The 24,851-nt window shown below is 42.3% G+C and overlaps 1 protein-coding gene across 1 annotated transcript; it reads right to left on the reverse strand.

Moving 5' to 3' along the window:
• Positions 1–664: 664 nt before the first annotated feature.
• DAPP1 (dual adaptor of phosphotyrosine and 3-phosphoinositides 1) lies at positions 665–24,851 on the reverse strand. The gene is made up of 9 exons (XM_069855588.1): positions 24,782–24,851; positions 14,992–15,114; positions 11,553–11,686; positions 7,206–7,336; positions 5,102–5,149; positions 4,810–4,872; positions 2,727–2,812; positions 2,076–2,163; positions 665–1,627 (listed from the first exon to the last, which is right to left on the reverse strand). Exons 1-9 carry the CDS (start codon positions 24,826–24,828, stop codon positions 1,577–1,579), a joined length of 771 nt encoding a protein of 256 aa, XP_069711689.1. The 5' UTR covers positions 24,829–24,851; the 3' UTR covers positions 665–1,576.

Below are 24,851 nucleotides of genomic sequence, written 5' to 3' on the forward strand. Positions count from 1 at the left end.
CTAGGAAAGGGAGCACCACCACACCCTTGCTTATACCTCACCTACCTTCAGCATCAGGCAGAGTCGGGGGAAACAGTGCTGCTGGAACTAAGGACTGGGAAATCGTGGCTCAAAAGCTCTTGGAGATCAAAATTTGTCAGTCAACTCTTTTCCATTTAAAATGAGCTCCTGGCTTGACCTTTCTATTGCTGGTCCAGAAGCAGCTGGAGACAGAGCCTCAGAGAGTCTCTGCATATATTTCTGGCAAAACCATTCGTGTTCCATCCAAGGCCAGCTCTTGCTGTTAGGTTCTGGTCAACTCCTCTGTCTGTGACTCTGCTCCCTAGGCCAACAAAGCGCTGTTCCTCTTTCTGGCTCCAGTTCATGACACCACGCGCTGAACTTGCTTCTAGCATTTTGTAATGCAGCCCATTCCTGTGAAGAAGGCTACTCCTATGGTTATGCTTCAAGCTCCATTTCCAAGCCATTTTCACAGAACAGTGGTGCCACTGCAGAACACCATGTCTCTTCCCCTTGTACTGCCTCTCTTGTACAAACTCATTGAAGCTTTTTAACTAAATGGGAGATGCCAGTTTGTTAAACTACTCCTTAAGGGAAAAGGAGGACAAAGTTTTTACAGTACAGGAATGCAGAAGACCTTTGGTAGTTTTATAATGACATTTTATTCAGAAAACACTCTGTATAAAAAATATTTACAAATATTTTTAATTTCTAAGTTGAAATAAAATGCTATTCCTATGTCCAAATCTAGATTTTTCTTTCTTTTCCAGTATGCTTTTCCCCTCCTCCTCCCCTTCTGTCTTCTCACGGTAAAGGCATCTGTTGAACACTGATGTGCTGCATGAGCAGTACTAAGCTCTGTGCCACAGCGTCTGCAGGATCAGAGAGGTTTGCTGAGTTTGTAAACAAGCGTGCTCGCACGATGCTGCTCAGCGTTACCTATACATACCATTTGAAACAAACATTCACTTGTTGCCATCACTGCAATACAAATCTAAGCCGTACAAAGCCATATTTCACCAGAACTAAGTGCTGAAAAGGGCCTTGAAATATCCTCTGGATTGTAATATAGGTAATATTTACAAAAATGTAATTTTCTCTGACATTTTTCTTTTGGTTTAGAGCCTGAACAGGTAATACAAAAGAAATATTTAATGTTTCCAGAAAGGAATGATTTTAAGAAAGAGGCTCAAGGTACAGAATAAGCCACTAATGGTTAGCTGTGATGGAGCTCGCAATAAACTACTGAGTGCTCTGCATAACCACAGAAGTCTTACACTGTGCCTGCCTCTGTGATTAGTTAGCAGGTGTCTGAATTAAGTGCATTGCAGGCACACCCTGTGCAAATCAAACCAGCACTCTGGTCTTGCAGCCATCTCCACGTGTGCCTCGGCAGCCCCAGAGGACTCGGCTATGTATGCAGAGCTGGATGCAAGCGTCTGTGTGCGGGTATACAGGCACACACACACGTGCCCACTGTGAGCAATGGAGACACGGGAGACTGTCCGGTAAGTGATGCCTTCTCCTCGGCAAAGAGACAATTCTTGCCAATGGAGCAGAAGTACTGGAGGTGCAGTTAGGAACTGAGGGTGTTGTTGCGCTGCTCCACTTGCTTCCGTATTTGTGACTAGAACAGAAAGACAATCCATTACTGTTTGTCTGCAAGCATGTGGATGTGGGTTAGTATGACCAATGCAAATACTGATATTTTTAAGGAAGTAACACTTCCTTTACATTGTCTTCTCAGTGCTTCCTTCCTGACCCAACACATGCAGTCTGTGCTGATGCTCCATGTTGTTCACTGTCTACACAGTGATGTCCTTAAAGATGGAAAGAATTTCTTCTTCCCAATGAGTATGTTTGTTAAAAGTGGATTCTGAAAATGCCAAAGTAGGTTTGCAGGCATATACGTTATGCGAAAACTATGTATGACAGGCTAGTTGGCCTTGAAGCCAGAACAAGTATGCCCTTCTTGCAGACAGAACGGCAGCGCTTGGGTGCTACAGCGTTGTGTGGGGTTATGGTGGCACTGCTGCCCAAGCTGCGCTGCTGTGTGACACTGCACAGCATCTTACCAGTTTCCATCGCAGTAATTTAATCCACTCATCAGCTTCTATTCCAGTTTTTGCACACAGGTAGTACGTCCTTAGCGGGAACACTAAACTGTAAGGAAACAAACAAAGCTATTTCTTAAATTGCTACAACAACTGGTAGTTCTTCCTAAAACTGAACCCAGCTGGCCTGCACCAACACTTGTTTTGACAGAGAGGGGCAGGGAGGCCATGTTCCTGTTCAGGAAGTTAGCCAAGAACAGATTATGGCTCTGGGAGATGCTGCCTGAGGCCCGTAAGCATAGAAGACCCACATTTGGGAACAGAAGCGGTTCCTGTGTGACCCACAGCAATGCCTGAGTTGGGAACTGGACCATACCTAAGTTCCGTGGACCTGGGTGATGATTATATGTGCTTACACATTTAGGAAAAGAAATGCCCACTACACATAGGCCTCCACCCTGCTCCTCGTCAAGAAAAAAAACTTTAGCCAGTGGTGATACGGCAAAGCCATGCAGGACTGACAGAAGCTGGCTGACAGAAACAGACTCAAGAGGAAGAGCAGGGTCACAACCTGCAAGGGAGCTTTCAGAAGCACCCAGTGGTTACATCTCAAACTTCTTTGGCTATTCTGACCTTCCCAGCAAGGTGGGGAAAGTACAGCTTTCAACTTACCAGAAACAATTCACTCTTTCCTGGGAATAGTCAAATTGCACAGCTGAGCATTCAGTTAAGTCAAGTGCCCGAATTGGTTCCGTGGCCTTGAAAATAAAATTATTTTAAAATGGGGGCACATGAAAACAGAAGATAAGGCTGGCTCGTTCATCTCCAGTGCGCCCAGACCTTTACAGTCACACTAGGTTTTTCCATACAATAGCTGTAACACCCATACTTCCTGTAATCTCAAACCAGCAAACCTAATATCAGTGCTAATATGATATGAATTGAGCTAAATATAAAAAAAACAGGACAGTCAGTTTAGATCTAGACAAACAACAGAGGCCTCTGCTGGAGGGAAGTTCGAGAGGCAGGCTGCAGAGGGTTTAGTTAATGCATTATCGTGTAACTGACACAGCAGCAAATCTAGTACCACCTCCAGCGCAACGTTACAGAGATGAGGGAAGGGTTATTAGCCAGCTGTTGGAGATTTAATTAACTCCTAAGTGCTTTAAAAGGATGAAGCTGGGCAGGGAGAAACGCAGAAGCAAAGTTGAAGTAGTGCTTGCAGCAAAAGCGATGAGTCTGGCTGTGTGAGTGGTGTGTGCGTACCCAAGTTCCTTGTGATAGGCCCAGTAGTGCTCAGGTACAGGGATGCAGACTGTCTGTGTAGCACTACTACACGTCTCCTTTAAGTTCTCTTCCCTAAAGAATGAGAGTCCTTTGATTTGTTTCTCTTGGCCTCACGCTGTTTAGCACCTCAGAAGAGACATCTCAAGTGGAAAACCAGTTTGCCCTCTACTCAAACACCCTCAGCTGTTCCTATGGTCCTTCACCAGGTGTGTGTGGAGGTATCTGGTGTTTTCTCACCTTTCCTTATATTTTCCTCTGGCTCTGTGGCTGAAACACACTACGCTAGAAAAAATTTGCTTGCCTGTAGGCGTCTGCCATCCTACAGAGACAATGAGAGTGCCAGTAGACACCAGCACTGCTGCCTGGGAGGAGGCTGTATTCCTGACAGATGCTTTCTTGCCAGGTAAGTCACGAACTTAACTCAAATTGAGTTTTGAATTGTTGTCCTGGAAACTTAATTCAAGTTGGCTTGAACTGAAATGAAAACTGATAGAAGGTCCTGTAAATACCTAACTGTTTGTAAGGAGTTTGTAATGTTTGGTGAGAGAAGGCAGTGGCATCTGCTGTTGTGTTAAAATCTGTTAGACACTTGAAACAGGGCTTTGCAGAGGAGCAGAGGTAAACAGTTTGGCGGAGTTTATGAAGGAACCCAAACTGGAGGTGGTGTAAGGGTGGAGAAAATGCAAAGGGATTTCTTATTTTTACTCAGATTTAAGATAGAAACGGCACAGCAACTGTAAGGACCTGCTGCTTACCCCGGGTGCAGCAGGTTAATCTATGTCAGAGTGCTAGGAAGGAAGATGTTTTTAAGTGAATGGTTTTCTCTGTGCCACCACTTAAAAGAAAGGGGTGAAATCAAGGAATGCAAAACATACTACTAGTATTTGCAGAAATATTTTTATAGCACTGCTGTCTGGAAGGTTCTGTGCCAAAGCTACGATTAAAAACTGTTCTGTACTGGTAGCTTAAAATCCACTGAACAAAGCAACCAAAAAATGCACTCTAAACTGCAGCTCTATCAAGTAGGCAAGACTGACAGAGCACAGTGAATGTTTTCCAGCCGTAAAATTTATTCACTGTCTCTTAAGTCATTAGCAAAACTCTGACTATTTGAAAGGTTTAGAATCACTAGGTTGGAAAAGACCTTGGAGATCATCGAGTCCAACTGTACCAGCCACTGCTAAATCGTATCCCCAAGCACTTCATCCACCTGTCTTTGAAATACCTCCAGGAATGGCAACTCAACCACCTTCCTGGGCAGCCTCTGCCAGTGCTTGATAATCCTTTCAGTGAAGAAACTTTTCATAATGTCCAATCTGAACCTCCCCTGCCCTGACCTGAGGTTTGACTCCTCTGACAGCACGGAAAGCTTTAGATTGGGAAGGTGAGATTCAGAAGCCAGAGGTATGAAGAGGCTGCAGCTGCCTGTGCAGAGGTACAAAGATTTGAGACGGTGTTTGTTACTTACTGTCTGGTCTTTGAAATACTTAAGTTCATTCCTATGCAGTGTAAACCACCTTGTCTTCCAATTCTGAAAGATCAAGAATGGATAGTAATTGTCTTGTGAGAATTTAGCGTAATGCTGCTTAGGAAAGAAAACCTTTAAAGTAGGTGGCTTTGCACTTGTGCTTGGTTGTTGCTCAAAACACAAACTGTTCCTCTCTGCTGGGGAATTCAGGTGGAGCTGTTTCAGCTCTGCATTGTCTCTAGCTTTTGTGGAGGATTGTAAAATGGAAGCAAAGCATAAGAGTCTTCCTTACCTTAACTATTTTGCCTTGTTTTATCAAATATCCTTCTTTCGTACCAAGCTGTGAAGTAACAAGGAAAGGGATCAGGGTTAGAGATGGAGCTCTGCTTTTCTTTCCCACATCCCCTACACCTGTAGGATAGAAAAGCAGCCTGTTCTTGGGGAAACTTCTCATTTCCATTTGCCTTGTCGTCACCCCTGTGCTCCCCTCCCATGGCTGGATCCACGCTTCTGCTAAACACGGACCTGCACTAGCACTTGCTGAAGGCAGTCTCTTAGTCTGTGCCTCCTTTGGCTTCTGGCCTACATGTTTTTTGACCCAATGCAGGAAAATATTTCCTGTCACAGTTTATGAAGTAAAGTTGGTTGGTTGTCTCAGTGGATGTTATAACCAGAAGTACCTGGGGGTTTACCAGACAGTGGAATTATCCACAGAAAAGCAAGAGGTAGGGGGAAATGCTGTTTTACTTCAGCGTTCTCTTCTGTCAAACAGCCATATATTAAACAGGAAAAACCTGTTACATTCAACAGGCTTATTGAGAAAGTGTTTTTTGAACTGCTTCCTTGCCACCATGAGTGACACTGGGACGTTATGACTTCTCCAGGCACTCACTGAAACTCTGTGCAGAGACCTCATTGTGAGACTGCTAACTTCTAAAAACCAAATTCTTGCCAAGTTAATTACTACTTGCTCTTGAAAACATACTGCCTTTTTACTGGTTGTATGTGGAAGTCAAGTTCCTTTGGAGGCTGAAGTGGAACTCATCCCTGAAGGGTTGGTTGCAAGACATCAGAAGCAGTTCTTTTATTAACTTCATTAAACTGTATTAATGTAACTTTTCTTCTTTTTTTCCAAACATATAGTATGTCATTAAAACCTTTCCTCTCTGTTCTGAGCAGTACTGTTCTGGGCAAACCACCTGTCTCACTTAGATATGAGTTACTAGACATACTGCCTGAGTGAGTCACAGATGTCAGAGCAGGTGGCCCAAATTGTTATGGAGACATTCTCTTGTTTCTCACACCACTAGGCATAGCTTTTAATATGACAGGTTTTTACACTGCTCAGAATTACCAGAGGTGAAAGGGTGGAGGCTCTTCTCTGTCAGGTTGCTCTATTTTGAGTGTAAGTCCGTGTCAGAATACAGGAAGACAAGGTGATTCTAAAGTAATGAAGTCCAGATGTGAAAATGCTAAAAAATGCTTTTGGGTAATGTAGATATCAGGATATAGGGACTGTTATTAACTTGGATGTACCACACTTCAGCTGAAATTTCCTTTTCCAAGTGTGTCCCTGCCCATCTTGCACTACTTTGAACATTTTTTTTTTCCCAAAAGGACACTTTTTAACCTAGAAATTGAGATGCTCCTTCCTTCCTTCCTTCCTTCCTTCCTTCCTTCCTTCCTTCCTTCCTTCCTTCCTTCCTTCCTTCCGGGAAGGAGACTGTATTTTTCTGGCCAGGCAAAATGATTTTACCAAACCAAGAAGATTACAAAAATAATAATAAGTAATGAGTTTGTCTTGTCAGGGCTACTGTCTGTTTCCTGTCAATCCTCATGTTTACCGAGTGAGATAAAACGTGGTAAATCCTATGGCTTTTACTTGTTTTTTTCTGTGTAGTGTATTCCTCTGCTCAACTGTGGGGGGACAGAAAGACTTCCCACTAGCTGTAAAGGGTGCCTGGCAAAACAAGGGCTTACTGTGCAACCTGACATACAAATTGTTGCACACACCCTGATGAGTGTTGTCAGAAACACGTGAGAAGTGGTGTGATTATTTTTTTCAAATTGCTGTTAACATGACTGCTGAGAGAGCACTCTAAAAGGAAGCTAATAGGAGAATAAAAACCTTTTATGCAGTCTTTCTTTGGACAGTCAGACTCACCTAGGTTAGGGGCAGACAATGCTTTCCCAGTGACAGCATCAGAGGTCTCCACGACCATTGTGAAAGACTTTGCCTCAGGACTCAACCTAGCAGGTCTGTGTTTATTCTACCTCGGTCCTGTATTTATGAACCCATAAAGGGATGAATTACTAGTGTTATTCCATAGCTTGCTCCAACACCCATACTAAAGTTGGGCCAGGAGAAGCACCCCTTGCACCAGAACACAACTTACTGAGGGAGCGTTTGGAACAAGATCGCTTTCTGTCTTTCCCGTCTGCATCGCTGTGTGAACACGGACAGACTCGTAAATGGAAGGTTCTTCTACTTTCCGTGGGTAGGGATGCTTCAATACAATTAACGTTCCTGGAGAGACAAACAGCAGGAGTAAATCACCTGGCAAGGCAATCTTAGAAAACAGCCAACAGCAGAAGCCTGTTTGTAGAAAGATTAACCTGAGCTTTCATAAGTTTTTAATTTTAGGAAAAGGTAACACCCTCCTCAAGATCTCTGCGACACTCCCTGTAAGGAGTTTTCCTTGGAAGGGGACAGGACTCTAGGCCACGTCCATGTCTGAAAACAACCAGATGCTGTAAATGACTCTCCCATACTGATTAAACTAGACAAATATTTCTAACGCACATCATCTAATAGTTTAGGCTTTTTGAAGGGTATTTGCTACAAAAATTCACCCATGAAAACTAGAGGGACACTTGCTGTTGTTTTGGTTTGACCAGTCTCACTTCCGTGGCTTTATTGTATTGTTCAGATTCCTTGGTACCTTGGGCACTTGGACCTTGCCTAATTCCATTCCCTTATCCCTCTACAGTGGAAGTCAATTTGTTCTTACACCTCTGAAAACAAGAGTGAAAACACTTTTCTTCTAAGCAGCACATAATTAAACCCCTTCTGCAATGCATGGTAAAAAATCATGACAGCAACAGAACAGGACCACCAGACAATCCTCAAAGGCAGGTGCATCCTGTCCTGCTGGGACCTGCTTTCCAGTCAGGGAGTAACTAGCTAATACAGAACAAACTGAAACATAGATGTCACAGTTCCAGCTGAAATGCTGACCTACATGTGGCACACATTTTCACTGCATTCATGAAGATGTGACCACAGACTGCAGTTCATATGCAACTGTGAAAACTGTAGATATGGTGCCTTTTAAGACCTCTAAGCCTATTAGTGCTTACAAGGAATCACTTGACTCATTAAATTCCCTTCCTGCACAGGAGGCTGGCTGGGCAGGTAGGCAGGAAACTAGAATAGATATGAGGTCCTAACAGTCATCCTGGTTTTGCCAATAACCCACTGCTTGCTGTGTAAATCACTTAATCTGTCAGAGCTTCAGATACAGGCTTCCCAACAGTAAGTCCACATCACCATCTCCCTTAACTGTTCTAATGGAGCTCTTTCAACTAAGTAACATTTTGATTACAGCCATTCTCTGTTCTTCAAATAAGGTCATGTTTATTGCATGTTTTCTGCATAAAGCTGCATTTTTGATTGTGAATCTATTTACAAGAGTGAAGAACCTCCTTAAAACAGTAATTGCTACACCATTTACTTTCATTCTTTAAAATTAACATCATAGCATACCAAATGCTGCTCCATTTGCATTTAATACTGATATTGCCAGCTCTCAGGGAGGAGGGATGCTAGAACTGGTAAGAACTTAGACTTGAAACCCCCAAGTGACAGAGTAACTTGTAAGTGAAATAAAGTTTAAAGTATATTTTGTAATGGAGAGGGCAACAAAGCGAAGTGGAAAAGTTATATTTGAAGTAAGCAACTGAATTCTGTTTGCAGGCAGAGTGGGTTTATGCAAATGTGATGTATTCAACTTGCAATAGGTGAAAAGTCAAAAATCAGCTTAATTCTCTCTGGCCCTCACAGGGAAAAAAAAAGGTTTTATCATTTAAAATGAAATTGAGAACAACCCCCTCACCAGTCTATGGAAACTGCTCTTACGCTGTTGCCTGGAAGCAGAGTACCATCATCTGTACACCACAGATCAAGAGCCCTGCTGCAGAACTGGGAGGACTAGTTTATCATTTTATACAATATTTGTTTTCTAGTAAGTTCTCCATGTTTTTTCGTCACAAAAAAGACACTTGTACAGAATCATCTGGTAACTCTACAAAAGAACTAGTAAATGCTGCACTGTAGCAATATGCTTCTTCCATGTTTACGCACACCTTTTTCTAAGAACAAAAATTAATCCTATTGTTGGATATGACAGCATCAAGTGACTGGCTTTTTGTCTGGATAGTGACCTAGAGTTTTTATATGTTTTCAAAATAACTTAGCCATTTGCTTTATCAGTTTTTACCTAAGAGCAACTTGCTGACCTGTTGAAAAAAGATAGAAATATGATAGTATATTGCTTTACTGAATAGGTTCAGTTTGCCTGTTCAATAACCAATCTCACAGGACACAGTAGCCCCAATTTCCTTCTAATTATCTGTAGTTCAGAAGCAAGTATACACATTACACTGCAGAAAAATAGATGTGAATCCATGTAGCAATTTGCCGTGGCAAATGAAGCTGTAGTAAGACAAGGGTTGTTGAGCTTGAAGCACAAGCCTGCAACTGTCCCAGTATGAAAGAAGCACTGTGTTCCACAGACCAGCACACAGGAGCGCAGGCCTGATCAAAGAAAGTCTGGTGTGCATCTTCGTACACAAAACTGGCCCTAGTGAGACAAAACTTGAAAGGAAGATAGTGGAAACATTGCGTATTCTATCTTCTGGTCTATGTCTTATAAAATCCTGTCCATAATGAAGGAGGAGATGAAAAATGCTCTCAGGCTATCTTGCTTCACACTCTCATTCCTATCTCACAGTGTTTCTACAGAAAATTGCCTGTAAATGTAATGAGGAATAAGAAAAACTGGTCCAACGACTTTCTAGTAACGTCTGAACTAAAGGTTGCTGCTGCTCTTCACTGAAAGGAAGTGTGGGCTAAGAAGTCACTCTGCTGCTGGCCCTTCTGCCATCCTGCTGTGTGACCCTGTGTTGGGCTGGTCCTTCTGCCACGCTGACACTTGCCTTAGAGTAGGCTCTGATAAGCACCTACCCTCTTTTTTATATACGTCATTTACCACCCAGGAGACCTTTGACACCTGTACCTGAAGGGACGTTGCTTGAGTGCTAACTGTTTCTTCCTCTCAACTGCTATCTACAGTAAGCAAATGTGGAAGGTTTCTGGATGTGATGGTTCCAATGGCTTTTCTTATTCTGTAGCACACCCAACCTAAAAAGGTTTCACAGTCAGCAGAATCTGATTAGGGAGCTTTAAGGTGACAAGTGAGCCCATCATTCAGCAGTGTGGATCCTGTCCACGGAGATCACATAACTCTAATGCTTTGATTACTAATGTTTGTGACACATGCAGTGAAGGAATGGTGAAATAAGAGTTTTGCATGTCAACTGAAATCTTTACACCATTAGACCTGTGGGTGCATGTCTGACTTCAGGAAAAATAGCTTACTGGCACAAAAGATAAATGTAGGACCTCCAAGTTTGAAACACTCTTAAAAGCAACTTAAAAAGAGAACACTTTTTGAAAGATACAAGGGCCATATCAAGCGCACTGCTATATTTTTCTTGAGTGGTGAAGGAGGGCAGGGGAATTGCAAAGTAACCATTGAATTCAAATGGCTGCGTTAGAAGAACACCGGTGCATGTTTATTTAGTGTGCAACATACCATGTTTATTTCATGTGCCAACTATTACTTAACCGGTCACTTGTGTATCTAATTAGTACTACTGAGTTATTTGCATACACTTTCTACACAGGATGCAGAAGTTTCTGGCATGAACTTGTACTGACACATCTTCAGCTCTCACATTTGAAGCTAAACCTAGAAATGGCGTTATAATATGCATCTGTTTCTCCAGTGGCTCTGGTCTGCCGGTGTTCTAATCACTTGTAGGAATCAAGTTTAATCATTTAACTCTTAATTCAGGTAGCACAGTGGCTGCTAAGGAAGCCTGTGCTTTTCTCATTCTTTTCCTAAAAACAAGATAAATCACCGTGATGGCAGATGGCATCAGCAGGCTGATCCACTGCAGAGAGAAAGGGCGCATTCCCTACAGGAAAGAGGAACCGTATCACTGTAGACTTCTTCCTTGGATGAAGAAGGGTGGAGCTAAACAATTTCAAGTCCCTTTTGCATTTACTCTTATTGGGGGAGGGAAGGTTCAAGTTCATAGATGAGCATGTATTTTCTCACCCAACACCCTGCTCTGGTTTGGCCTTTTTTGAGAAGGTTCTGCTCCTCCTAGTACATTAATATGTTGAAATGCTTCCTTTTCTCTCTGAGAAACCAAAAGAAGCTCACACCCCTGGTTAGCAAAGCCCTGTAAGATTGCGTGTCATTTGTCTTCAGAGTGCCTGAAAGAGTTTTTGAAGAGGAACATCTTGGATACTTGAGGTCAATACAAATGTGAATTTCTGAAGAGGGACGCTTTAGCAGTAGATCTACCTGATAACACATGGGAAGCTCCTTTTACTCAGGTTTGTGTGAAGCATGACTACAAACATGGTCATACAAACATATGGCTCTCCTTACCTGTTTCACTTCCAATTAAAGGCTGATTTGCAAAATGCATGACTAATTCCTTCAAGCTAGAAAATTCATTAAATCCAAATTTGAATGAAGTTCCTATCTGCTCAATGTGGAAGTGTTTCACAGAATCTTTTCCCCTGAAATAAAAAAGGGAAATATGTCAAGGCATCAATGCCGAAGTTATTTATCATGCACAACCCTTAAAAAGCAGCTTCCACTACAGGAAATCAGTCCCAGATCAAAGGCTGAAAATAACTCTCCTAGCAGTAATACTACTGCCATTACTGTTCCTCCCTAATAACACATCTGAGACTTAAGATTTATTACGAAAAATCTAACTGCTGATTTACAGGTATGAGATGATGAAAGCCTGGAAAGGCCAAGTTAAATTAACTCTCGCAGCAATCAGTAAAAAGACTTATAAACGAGACTTCCAGCCTTCAGTCTAAGCAGGATGACATCCCTTCACTCCCTAGGCTTTAGCCTCTATACTGGACTTGTACTATATGCCTTACTTTTTAGGTAACATCCTAGTCTCATTATAAACATTTTCTGCTTCTCTTTCAAAAACAGGCTGCCTCCTCTTCGCACCCAAACAGGGATTTAATAACCTAACTTTAAATGCTTAAGGCTTTCGAGTTTGCCTGCTTTGTCTCTGTTTTCAGATGAATGGTTCCTCCATGGTTGGCTGGGCACTCTTGAGCGTGAACCAGGGTCCTCCTTCTCTCAGGGAAGTAACAGCACTTGTTTATGAAAGCTGATGGTATTTAGAGAAGTGTGCAAGGCCTCGCTTCCTGGACAGGCAATTATTTTGATTTCCGAAGTCTGTGAAATACTTGGCATCTAAGTACCTCTCCTGTCAAAAAGTTGCTTCTGTTAATTTTGCTAGCAACCAACATATGCCAGAGAAAACTTTGCCTCAGGCAAAATGTATGTAGCCAATATACTAAAAACATGCTGCAAAAAAAGGGATTGGTAGTGTTCTTTTTACTGTTTATTGCCACTTCCACAACAGATTATAATTTTAAACAGGTGTTTAAACAAATATTTATCTTTGAACATTACTCGAGTACACTTTGAATAGTACTCGTGATATTGTAGAATGTGCCTCTGTCAACCTCTCGCATGCTTTGTGCAAGAGCCAGCTCAGACAGAGTGCACGTAAGCCAAGTGCAGATGTCCTGCGTGGCAAACAGCTGCTCTGACTCTGCTGTAAGGACATGGTTTTCATCTTTTCATTTCATTTCACAAGAAATGTAATGTTGCAATGACAGCAATTTCTACTCTGTTACCTAGTTCCTTTTTAAAGTTGGCTAATTTAGCCGAGGGAGGGGATTTCAGGCAATGTGATGTCTCTCACTGCTGCCTTCTTACAGCTGTTGATAAAAAACCCCTTAAGGGCTGTGTCAGAGTACTGTTTCCTTTTAAAACAATCTATAATAATGACTGAAGTTCCTTGTGAGGCAGAAAGTATAGTAAAAGCTGTAAAAGAAATTTTAGGAGAGAAAATGACAGGTAGAATTACTAAAATTATCCTTCATACAAAAATGTATCAGAACAAAATCAACTAATTTATTATAAAACCAAGTTTTAATATTAGTCAGGAAAATGGAAAGGAAAACTTTAAACAAACACTAGAAAATTATTAAAACATTTTAAAATCAAATGCAGTATTTCAAGGGAGCTGTACCATCAAAACCCTCATGTAACAGAATAAAAGATCAAACTCTAATTCAGGATATTCAGTTCACGTGGTAATGCAGTACATTACTCCTGTTCCTACATGGAGAGCCAAACAAACATTGGAACTGGCCTGAAGTAGACTTTCCTAGGTCTTCTAAGGCTAGAATTTGTTAAAGCAGAAAACTTATTTTCATTAACTAACACTTTAGCTTTTGTTTCCTATTAAAAGGACAACTATATAAATGTTATTTTATTACAGTAAGTTGTTCCCTGAGTGCCCTTTACAACTAGCTTCAAGGTGTGTATCTTTTTTTTAAATTGTCTGAAGCAGATTATACCAGATAATGTTTAGTTACATTTTACAGTCAAAAAATATTAAACAGCAAGGCAATGATTCGTTTAGAATGACTTTCGTACAGAGAGTTATTACTAATAAATGCTACTATTCTGTTTCACAAGACTTGTACTCAATTCCATCATTGCTACTCTGAACACCCATTTTTTAACATCACCTTCTGATCTGTCGGGCAACCCCAGAAGCTCCTTGTATAAACAGTTATCCATAGGAGTAATAATTTCAGCAAGGCATGTATAGACACACCTGTTCCTGGGTCTTTTATCAGAGATGAGCAAAGCAACTCGTGTTTGCCTTTCATACCTCTGGGGAACAAGGTATGTGCAAATTTCACTTTGCTCTGTTTCCAGGTGACTATTACAACAGCTCCTGGTACTGAATACACAGAAAGTCACAATTCCTAGGGCATTTGCTGCGTTCCTATCTACTAAGGCTGTGAATAACTGGCATCATCATATTGATCAAAGTGACTTTGGCTTAAAAAATTACTGGATTCAGTTGAGCTGTGGTCACTACTCATTCAGAGGCTGAATTTGGAGCAGAAATGAGCTTGAACACACTAGCTTAAAGTTTCATTGAAGAAGCTTAACATACAGTTGCCAAAGGTTAGGAATATATTGAAGGTTAGTTACCTCCATTCAGCTGAGAAGCAGCAACTACCTTGTGTCTCTAATGCAAGCATCTTTCCTATTGCCTCTCTAAATTATTGTGGCTTCTCTGCTTCTTGAGAGTTTCCTTAAATGTGATTCAGTATTGAAGTAAAGACCCAGACCTAGAGGCTTCTGGTGCTCTGTACTAATGTAAATTGTCATAATTCTCATGACTTCAAGGGACTGATGTCTGTCACTTAGGAAATATTGTTCAAACCAGTCATGCATTACTGGCTAAACCCAAATTTTAGCCCAGAGCAGAGGAGTAAAAACATCCAAGAAAACAATGCATCATCCCTTGGATGACAGTTCCTAGACAGTGATCCAGACACTGGTTAATTAATTGCCTATGAACTGGTACGTTCACTACTATCCTCAATATAAAACTTTTCGACTCTCATCGGGTGTTGCTTAAGCACTTACAACTGTCACGCAAGTTTTTACCATGCGGACTGAACATCTACAAGCCATCATGATGAAAAAAAACATCATGGGATGATAGTTTTCATCAATGAGATTAATTCATTGTTTGGAAAAACAACAGAAATTCCCAAATCCAAACGAATTTTTTTTTTTCTTCTAACAAAACATCATTCAGCAGGATTACACCATTAGGAATATACATTAAATCAATTCAAGCCCTATGAAGAAATCTGCAGTTCATATCAATGCATGAGACACACGGGAGTAAGGGAAGATTTTAAAACTGCTAGCTGTGCGATGTGAGATAAATTCACTTCTGTCCATACCACACCTTACAGACAGGGAGTACAAATCTTGTCTCTCATTACTTTTCCTCAAGAGGTAGCTTCCATCCTGCCCGTTGGAAAGCAGCAGTGCTTCTGCTGCATGGCGAGTAAGGTTATCGTGATACCACCTGGGAAGACATAAAGGGTTGAAGCATCATTTGCTCAGCTCTTAACTGGCAGTTTCTGCTGTGTCGTGGAGCCAAGTTAGAGAAAGAGTGGACTGCAACCAACACTGCTACGATTCTAAGTTCCCATCCTTCTCGCAGGCAGAGGCAGGTTGCACAGAAACCCCTTTCAGCTGCCTCCTTTTGGCAAGCTTGGAAAATTGTTATTTTTTTAACTACAAAGTTGTGTACCTACAGCTGGTGCTGCTGAATCTAAAAAGCCCTGCAGATTCTACTTGCATAAGCAACAAATCACCCAGGTCTGTGCTGGTAAGGTGAAAGCAATTTTGGGGGGTATGTAGGAACCTTTGCCTATTTTCAGCATCTGTACTTCCTGACGTATCTACACGCTTGGGTACGCTTCCTCTTTTGGGGCAAACGGGCAACACTTAAAATTCCCCACAGACTCTTCATTTCCCGCAACTCAGTTCATCTGTACCACTAAGATCTGCAACTAAACATATGTCTATGCTTTACATTTTCATTTGAAGCATAATGTTTTTAGAAGAATGAACAGTGGAAGGCAAAAGACTAACTGGCAGAATTTGAAGTGAAAATCTAGGAAATCTTGCCGTTGCTCCAGCTTGTCCATACATGGTCTGGATAATGTAGGAAAACATCTGAACACCTGCTTTGTTTACCTTCAGTCAAAACTAACTTAATTAATTTTTTTTAATATGAAAAATTCCATGAAGAATCCATAAGGAATTTCATGGGCAAAAAAATCCTACCAAGATCATCATTAAATGTTTACTGCTTCATTTCCATCCAGAATGACTCACAACAGAAGCACCTGATTTCTTTCTGTAGGAAAGGGTGTCAGTAGAAATGATCCTGAGACTGAACACAAAAACTGGCCAGAGATACGAAAGGCTGGAGTGCCAATCCTGTAAGACGCAGGTATTAACAGCAGTTATACACACACCACAACCTCTGTTGCGGGAGGAGGAGGCGATACTGTACCCAGGGCACAGCTCTGCAAGGAGCACTCTTCTCTCTTTGTCTGTATGCAGAGCGATGCCAAGCCTCCTTCCCTTTCCTTAAACTGTGTGTGCCTGTAGTATTGGGGTCAAAATCTGTTAGTGTTTCAGCCAGAGAAATACAGTTTGACTGAAAGCAGAAGTGTCATCACAGCACCTTCCCACATTTGTATCATGGCAGTCTTCAAACTGAAAAGAGAGGTCCTCCTCTTATATTATATGCTCCTCCTCTGTATCCATTCATTGCAAGTTGCTACTAAACTTGGCATCTCCCATGAAGCTGTAATCCTGAATTTAGGTGGCTGCCTCTTTGAAAGGCCAACTGGCTGATAAGTTGCTTTGTAAGAGACTTGTGGCTGTTAACCCTGTGGAAGACAAGACTCATGTGAAACTCAGCACAGGCAGAGTGTTGCTGCTTTGACTCTAGAACGTGCTCTGTGGGTCATCTGCACAGTAGAATAAAATAATCATAGAATCATGGAATAGTTTGGGTTGGAAGGGACCTTAAAGATCATCTAGTTCTAACACCCCTGCCATGGGCAGGGACACCTCCCACTAGATCAGGCTGCTCAAAGACCCATCCAACCTGGCCTTGAACACCTCCAGGGATGGAGTGTCCACAGCTTCCCTGGGCAACCTGTGCCAGTGCCTCACCACTCTCATGGTGAAGAAATTCTTCCTTATGTCTCACATAAACCTGCCCCTCTTCAGTTTATACCCATTGCGAATAATTAGATAATACATAATGAATACTTAAATATCAAAATGTCATCCTTTGAAACACCTATTAGCCCAACTCTGCTTTGGTATTAACTGCCCAAGTCAGTAATAGGCAAAGGTCAGATCTGTCCTGATGTGATGAGGATCTTACAGCACGCGTGCTCAGCCAGACCTACAGCTGAGAAGGCAACACTATTTTGGGTGGAACTTCATAACAGTATTTCTCTAAAAAAAACATACACTGAGAAAACCTCTAAGTGGTCATTTTCATAGAGGCAGTGTATTCAGTTTCAGGTTGCTCCTAAATGCAGTTACCTTTCCAAAAAGGCTTTTACTAAGATTTTAAAATAGATGTGTTTAAATATGCTCTCTCTTTACATGTAAAAGGGCAGTGACAAATGAAACTTTACCACTAAGTAAAACACCACAACAGCAGCAACAAACCGCCACCCACTTAATTGGGAAAACAATGTTGTTTTAAAGTGCAGTTTTAAATCTTTGCTGACAAGGTTGCATCAGCCTTCTTGCCCATATATGCTGTCTCAGACAAAAATACGTGAAACGTTACCATGTTCCTCTTGCTCAGCTTAAAAAGTAGAAGTGGATGGAAGATAATAACACAGACCTCAGAGACAAAGTGACTGTTACACACTGACATTTCTTTTCTCCCCTTGATTTCTCACAGATGGTTCAATCGCTAATGACCGCCAGGTCACTTGGATATCCCACTGTGAAAATGGTTGCTCAAAATTTGTTTCAGTTGCATGAACGCTAGTAAAATTTAAAAATGCAGTAGAAAATGTAGCATTTAGATACAGACTTCCTTCTACTCAGGGCTTCCTTCTACTCCCACTGCCTACTAAGAAGGTAAACAAATATACACCTATGCAATAGTCTGCTCTCCCAGTCAAGCCAGCCTGATGACACAAATACCAGTAAGCAAGACAAAAAAGAAACCAGAACAGCCCTGTGTTTAGACAGTACTAGATACACTTCAGTGAAATTTAAGTGTTTGGCAGAGGGGGAATCTATTTCTCTTGTTTAGAAAAAATCTTTAGGCAAGTCTTTGAAATTTGAGAGAAAATCAAAGTGGGAGACATGGCTTACTCAGCAAGACACTAAAGGGCAGTCACTGTTAGCTTAAGTTTTTGTTGTCTTTTGAGTGATACCCGGGGGGAAGAAACTGCTGATAGAAAACATAATACTGTATCCACCTCCTCGCCTTCTTTAAACAAGAAATTAAGGAAATTGAAAGGCTTTACAAACACCGATCTGTCTGAAGCCCCCAGCAAGTCCTTCAAAAAGCTGAAATCATAGAAACATAGAATGGTTCTAACCTGTCTGTGATGGGCAGGGACACCTCCCACCAGACCAGGCTGCCCAAGGCCCCATCCAGCCTGGCCTTGAACACTTTCAGGGATGGGGAAGCCACAGCTTCCCTGGGCAACCTGTGCCAGTGCCTCACCACTCTCATCATGAAGAATTTCTTCTTAATGTCTAATCTAAATCTACACCCTTCCGATTTAAAGCCATTCTCCCTTTCCTATCACTCCATGCCCTTGTATAAAGTCCCTCCCCAGCTTTCCTGCAACTCTTTCAGGTACTAGAAGGTCACTATATAGTGTCCCAGGAGTCTTCTCTTCTCCAGGCTGGACAGCCCCAACTCTCTGAGTCATCTTCATAGCAGAGGTGCTCCACCCTTCTGAGCATCTTTATGGCCCTCCTCTAGACCTGTTCCAATAGTTCCATATCATAGAATCATAGAATAACCAGGTTTTCATTTTGAACCACGGTGCATATTTTGTATACTGGGCTGTTTCTGAAGGTCCTTCCAAAAGTCACCTTTATTTGACACAACTTATAGAACCTTGTATCCACTAAAAAAAACTTCCAGAAATATGCCACATACTTTGACACTTGTCAGACTGAAATCACCAGTAGTGTAGAAAATGCCTAGGGTTCCTGATCCGGATTTCTCTGAACAAACACAAGACAAGGGAAGTCTTTCTCTGCTTGAGAGCTGCTTCTGCTGGGTGTCCTTGGCCTTGCACGCACTCTTGTCTCAAATGCATGCATACATCTGGCAGGTTTTTCTTTCCTAATTATTTCATTTTGCCTATAAAAAATCCTGCATGCTCCCCTTTTGGGGGTTCCTTCTCACTGATTTGACTAGCAATCTCAGTTCCAGGGTTTATAATTTCTCCATAATTTATAATTTATCCATTCCTCTCACTTAAACTTCATCCTGAATTACATTAAATCTCTTTATCCCATACAGGTTGGCATGTTTGGGGTGGGAAACTCGCTCTTCAGATAAAAGCCTCAATCTCAAAATGTTCATTTGTTGCTTTCTTTAACAACCCTAGACATTTAAAAGAAAATTTTTAAAGAAACTTCCTATGTATGTCCCCTGCAGATCAGACAGCCCTTAGCTTTGGCATCTGTCATTTCTGATAATGTTGTTGACAAAGAAACCATATAAATATTTTGCAAAACATTTCTGCCTGTGTAACTAGGGAATAGTGAATCAACCTGTAGGTTTATTCATCAGTATATATGTTACATTCATAATCTGTATGTATACACTATAGTCATAATCCATCAGGTAGATTAACACTATCAGCATATACAAGGAACACAAATGCTCATCCCTGGTTAACCCTAGTATAAATGTTGAGTCACTTGGATAATTTTCTTCTCGGCCATTTCTACAAGCAAACTGCGTAACAGTAGAAACATTCACTTTTCTTCCTTATGCAAATGAAAGATAGCTAGCGCCAGAAGAGAGGGCAGCTAGTTGTTCTCATTGCCATTTATTTTAGTGTCTGGAGCAATAACTCTGAGATACACCCAGCTATCAGATAAATATAGTAGGAGCGGTCACACTTTTTTATGTCCTAATCAGATTATGTTCTCAGATAGTTACAGCCTGAATAGAGTTAGAAAATGTGTGCATGTGGAGTCAGGCAATTCAAAGTTCCTTCTCTGATGCAGGAAGAAGATTCTCGGTATTCAGCTGGGTGACCTCCTTGCTCCCTTCCTAGAAGCTGCCTCCCCTATCGCAGCAGGTGCAACACTGCTTGTGCTTCTTGGTGGGTGACCATCCCCGTGGAAAGCACCTTGGCTACCTGAGCTGCAGGAGCCAAGCAAATCTAATTCATCTCTCGTCCACCTCTGAAAGGGAAGAGGGACCCACATTAGAGGCGAGATGGTCTAGATGTGCTCTCAGAAAGACTGGTATTTATTAGGTATCCTTTCAATGTGTCACACTGAAACACTTAATCACACACCTATGTAAAGCACTTTGTTGGAATATAAGGGTGCCATTTCATAGGAAAAATAATTTAAAACCAGAAATATGAGGAAGTAACATCAGTGTACCCAGCATTAAAGTTCACATCTTCTAACTGCAGGCTTTCACTAGTTCAGCTTCTGCTTTTCACTTCCATTTTCTCTCCCCCTTCTCTCAACTGCCTTTGTTCTGATTATTACCTATTTCTTTTGTCTGCTCTCTTGCTGTTGTAGTTTTGCCCTTGTGTACATTAGCAACACAGATGAAGAAAAAAATTCTTATGACTATTTGCCCTGTCCCAGTTCCTCAATTTGCCAATTTTATCGTCGTCTGACCTAGGCCTGTGGCCTAATTTCTCTTCTATTACTAAAACCAAGCAAGAAGTGTATTGTTCAGTCTTAAAAACACGGCCTGTCATGGTATGGTCAAACTTGGAGCTGGAGGAACATCAAAGCTGTGCAAAAAGGGATGACAAAGAATGCTTGGACTGCAAGAAGGAAAAGGCTACAAAACTTGTTTCCTCTTGCCCCGTTCCTTTCACCTCCAGACGACGGTGTCGCCCAAGCTATGCTGTGCTGGAATGGAAGCTGTGATACTAGACCAGCCTTTAATTACTTGGATGACGAGATATTCCACATTCTCATCTCTTGCGCAAATAATGTGAACTGCAGTGTGGAATTCCCCAGGCCCACATTATATATGATCACACCACGGCGTATAGGCTGTCCTTTTAGCAGTAACAGTAATAACTGCAACTGGAAAAATTGTTGACTCTGGGAATAACCCAAAAGACCTTCCAAAAAGAATTACAGAATTGGTGTCTTTTTCCTGTAAACCGAGATACGTATGTCCCTTTTGACAAATTTCAGTGCTCCTTTAGGCATCCTTTGGTAGACTTAGGGAATAAGTTAACAAATGACTGAGGTAGCACATTTTTAACGTGTTCCAATTCTGATCTTTCTTTTCATTAGGCATTAATTCCACCTATAATCACCTTGACAGACACCTTGTCAGTGAAGCTGACAGTTATTTGAATTTTCACTTTGAACTCTCGATTTTTTGGACATCCAAACTCTCCAAATAAATATAACCCACCTACTTTCTTCAGACTGAATGAAATGGCTTTTTTTAAAAAAAAGAGCCAAATCTGTTACCCTTGCTTTTTTTTATTGTTATGCGAAAGGTCAGAAAGTCCATCTTTACTAATACTAAGGCTCTGCCAAAAAAAAACCTAAGTCTGATAAACAGCCGTAGATATATCCACATCTTTCAGTGACTTTGATCATCCCTGATTATAACTGGGACTGTTAAATCGTATTTCTTGATTTTTTTTTTGACAGATGAGATACTTCTAGAGCAGGGGTAAAATAAACATGGGGTTTGTATATATCGATTTTTTTCCCTCCTTCCCTCCCGCCTTGCTTTCACTGACTCCAATTAGTCTCAGTGTAATTACAGGATCACTAATCTAGACCAGCCCAGCAAACATAAGGTCCTCCAAACCTAGCAGACAGTCAGAGAGGTTTTACACTGTACACCTGTCTAGACTGCTGTCACGTTTCTATTTTGATGACCAGCTGACCTGGTAAACTATGAGGACATCCCAGTACCCAACCTTCTTTCTCTTAAAAGTAATGAAAAAATCCTTCCCATTTCACGCTTCTTCAAATCTTCTCCAGCTTCTTTGATTTTTGCACAGTAAGCAGAAGCTGTAAAATAACCTGCTCCAGATTCACCCCTAAAGGTATATGAATGTCATAGTTGTTCCTCACTTGAATGACCCTTGTCTCCTTTGGTCTTTATGATGACAGTGATGTATAGTCCTCATCAGAATTGGGTCTCAGTTTTGCTGGATACTGTGTTGGGTGTAAGTGGCACTCAGCTCTGTGACAGCACCAGGCATGGCCACAAAGATGGTCAGAGGGCTGAGGCACCTCTCATATGAGGACAGGCTAAGAGAGCTGGGCTTGTTCAGCCTGGAGAAGGCTTCCAGTACACGAAGGGGCTACAGGAAAGCTCTTTATAAGCGAGTGCGGTGATAGCCTGAGGAATAACAGTCTTAAACTGAAAGAGGGGAGATTTAGATTAGATATTACAAAGAATTTTTTTACTGTGAAGAAGGTGAGACATTGGCACAGGTTGCCCAGGGAAGTTGTGGATGCCCCATCCTTGGAGGAGTCCAAGGCCAGGTTGGATCGGGCTTTGAGCAGCCTGAGCTAGTGGGAGGTGTCCTTGCCCATGGCAGGGGGGTAGAACTGGATGATCTTTAAGGTCCCTTCCAACCCAAACCATTCTATGACTAAATTTAGGATAAAACACCCTTGTGGTCACTGAGAATTTAAAGTTATAGTCTGTAGAGTGACACAGCTACTTCTCACAGCTGAAAAAGTATATACATTAAGAGATCTTTTAGACTATGCCACCAGAATGTTTAATGTGTGAGGACTTCTTTCTCCTCTTTAGAAAAAAGAAAGAAAGCTAAAAACCATGGCTTTACTACTAGCCAAAATAAAAGGACTTTGTTTAATGGTTTTAAGGCAATCTCTGCTTAGTCTTGCTTATTCACTTTCACTGCATTTCATTCAACACACCGCCCTGAAGGAGATGCTTAGTATTTTGTGGTACAGTGAAAAGTTTAGATTCTCCACTGAAGTGAAAATAAAATAAAGAAGTTACAGCTTTGTAGCCTTCTTGTTTGTAGTCGTTCCTTCTCACTAGTACCACACCAGGCTGCAGTCCTACAAGATCATTTATGAGAAGAAAATCCTTCCCAACAAGTAAAGTTTTTTATAAGCACGATCGGTGGCATAAAGCAACTCAGGTCATATAGCCTAAATCAATTCAAGTCTGCTAATCATGCTTCCTACAGCAGCTGTAACTCTTTTTTCCCCCCTGTAAATAGTTTTTTAGGATGAACGTAATCTTACAAATGCAAAGAAAAAGTATAAAATGGAATTCTGGGTATCACTTAATTTCATATTTGTTAGATTCTTCAGTAACAGGCATGAACATGGGAAAATATGAGCAGTATGACCATAGTAATTCCAAGTCTGTTTGTTGCACTCCAATTTCTTCACTAAGTGAATTAGTCACAAAAATAAATGAGTTAGTCCTTACCCATAAGTTCTCAGGAAGCAAAAAAGCCTTACTTTTTTAATCTATTCTTTTTGAATGCAAAGGTGACGCCAGAGCCTTTTTGCTTTGTCACTGTCGTCACTGGCCTTTCTTCTGCTTTGTCTCCCCGTTGGCTTTGCTGCCACTGACCTTTCCCTTACTGGCCTCCCTATGCCTACCCATGACATTCCTCCAGACAACATTTCTTCTCACCCTCCACAATGCTGCCAGTGAAAAGCCTTCCTCCTGTAAAAAAAACAAAACTAACTGGGAGGCCAAATGGGCGAGCCACTTTGGACAGGGAGCAAGGTCTGTTGCAACCTTCAGCCTTCCTTTCTGCTCCCTGGGTTTTGCTTTTGAGCGAGGGTGACATCCTCACAACACCTGCGAACCGTCTGCTGCTCCGGCTGCCAAAGCCCGCGGTGTCCTGGGGAAACCTGTGGCATCCCAGAGCCCAGTGAGGAGCACGGGGGATGCAGCCCACTGGGCCAGGACCCAACCAAGCTATGAGGAGCAGGCTGAGGGGACAGGCAGCCCTGAGGAGAAGCTTGGTGCTCCTTTGGGAAGCAGGTGACGGATGGTGGCACAACCTGGCCTGAGGGGGTTTTGACTTGCCAAGCCTACCTCTCTGCTGCATATGAAACACGTGCCATGCTCTAGTTTTCCCACCTATCACTTGTTTTTCCCGGCCACCTGCAGCATGCCAGCATCCTCTGTGTGTGGGAGCCGGCTGGCCCCTCGTGTCCACCACAGAGACGAGGCACCAGGATCCCCAAGGGGCTACACACCACCACGGGCTGCAGAGCCCTTTGCCGGGCTTACAGAATCACAGAATGACCTGAGTTGGAAGGGACCCATGAGGATGATCAAGTGCAACTCCTATCCCTGTGCAGGACAACCCTAAAATCCACACGAGTCTGAGTGCATCTTCCAAACGCTTCTTGAATATTGTTCAAGGCCAAGTTAGATGGGGACCTGGGCAGCCTGGTCTGGTGGGAGGTGTCCCTGCCCATGGCAGGGGGGTTGGAACTGGATGATCTTTAAGGTTCCTTCCAACGCAAACAATTCTATGATTCTATGATTGTCAGGCTCGGCACCATGACTGCTTCTTAGGGGAGCTGACCCAGTGCTCCACCGCCCTCTGAGTGAAGCACCTTTTCCTAATGTTATAGAACCTTAGAAGGGTTTGGGTTGGAAGGGACTCTAAAGATCATCCAGTCCCAACCTCCTGCCACGGGCAGGGACACCTCCCACTGGATCAGGCTGCCCAAGGCTCCATCCCACCTGGCCTTGAACACCCCCAGGGATGGAGCAGCCACAGCTTCCCTGGGCAACCTGTGCCAGCGCCTCACCACCCTCATGGTGAAGAAATTCTTCCTAACGCCTCATCGAAATCTCCCCCCTTCCAACTCAAAGCCATTGAACGTCCAACCTAACCCTCGTTAAAACAAACCCCGGGTTACCTTATCCCTCCCAAACCCAGGACCGAGACCTGCGGACTCCCTGGGCCGTTCCCCTCGCTCACCCCAGCGCCTCCAGCTCCCGCTCCACCGGCTCCCGGCGCTGGCTCATCGTCCCGCGGGGGCCGCGCCGCC

Source organism: Phaenicophaeus curvirostris, chromosome 4 (assembly GCF_032191515.1).
Source record: "Phaenicophaeus curvirostris isolate KB17595 chromosome 4, BPBGC_Pcur_1.0, whole genome shotgun sequence".
Taxonomy (NCBI): Eukaryota; Metazoa; Chordata; class Aves; order Cuculiformes; family Cuculidae; genus Phaenicophaeus; species Phaenicophaeus curvirostris.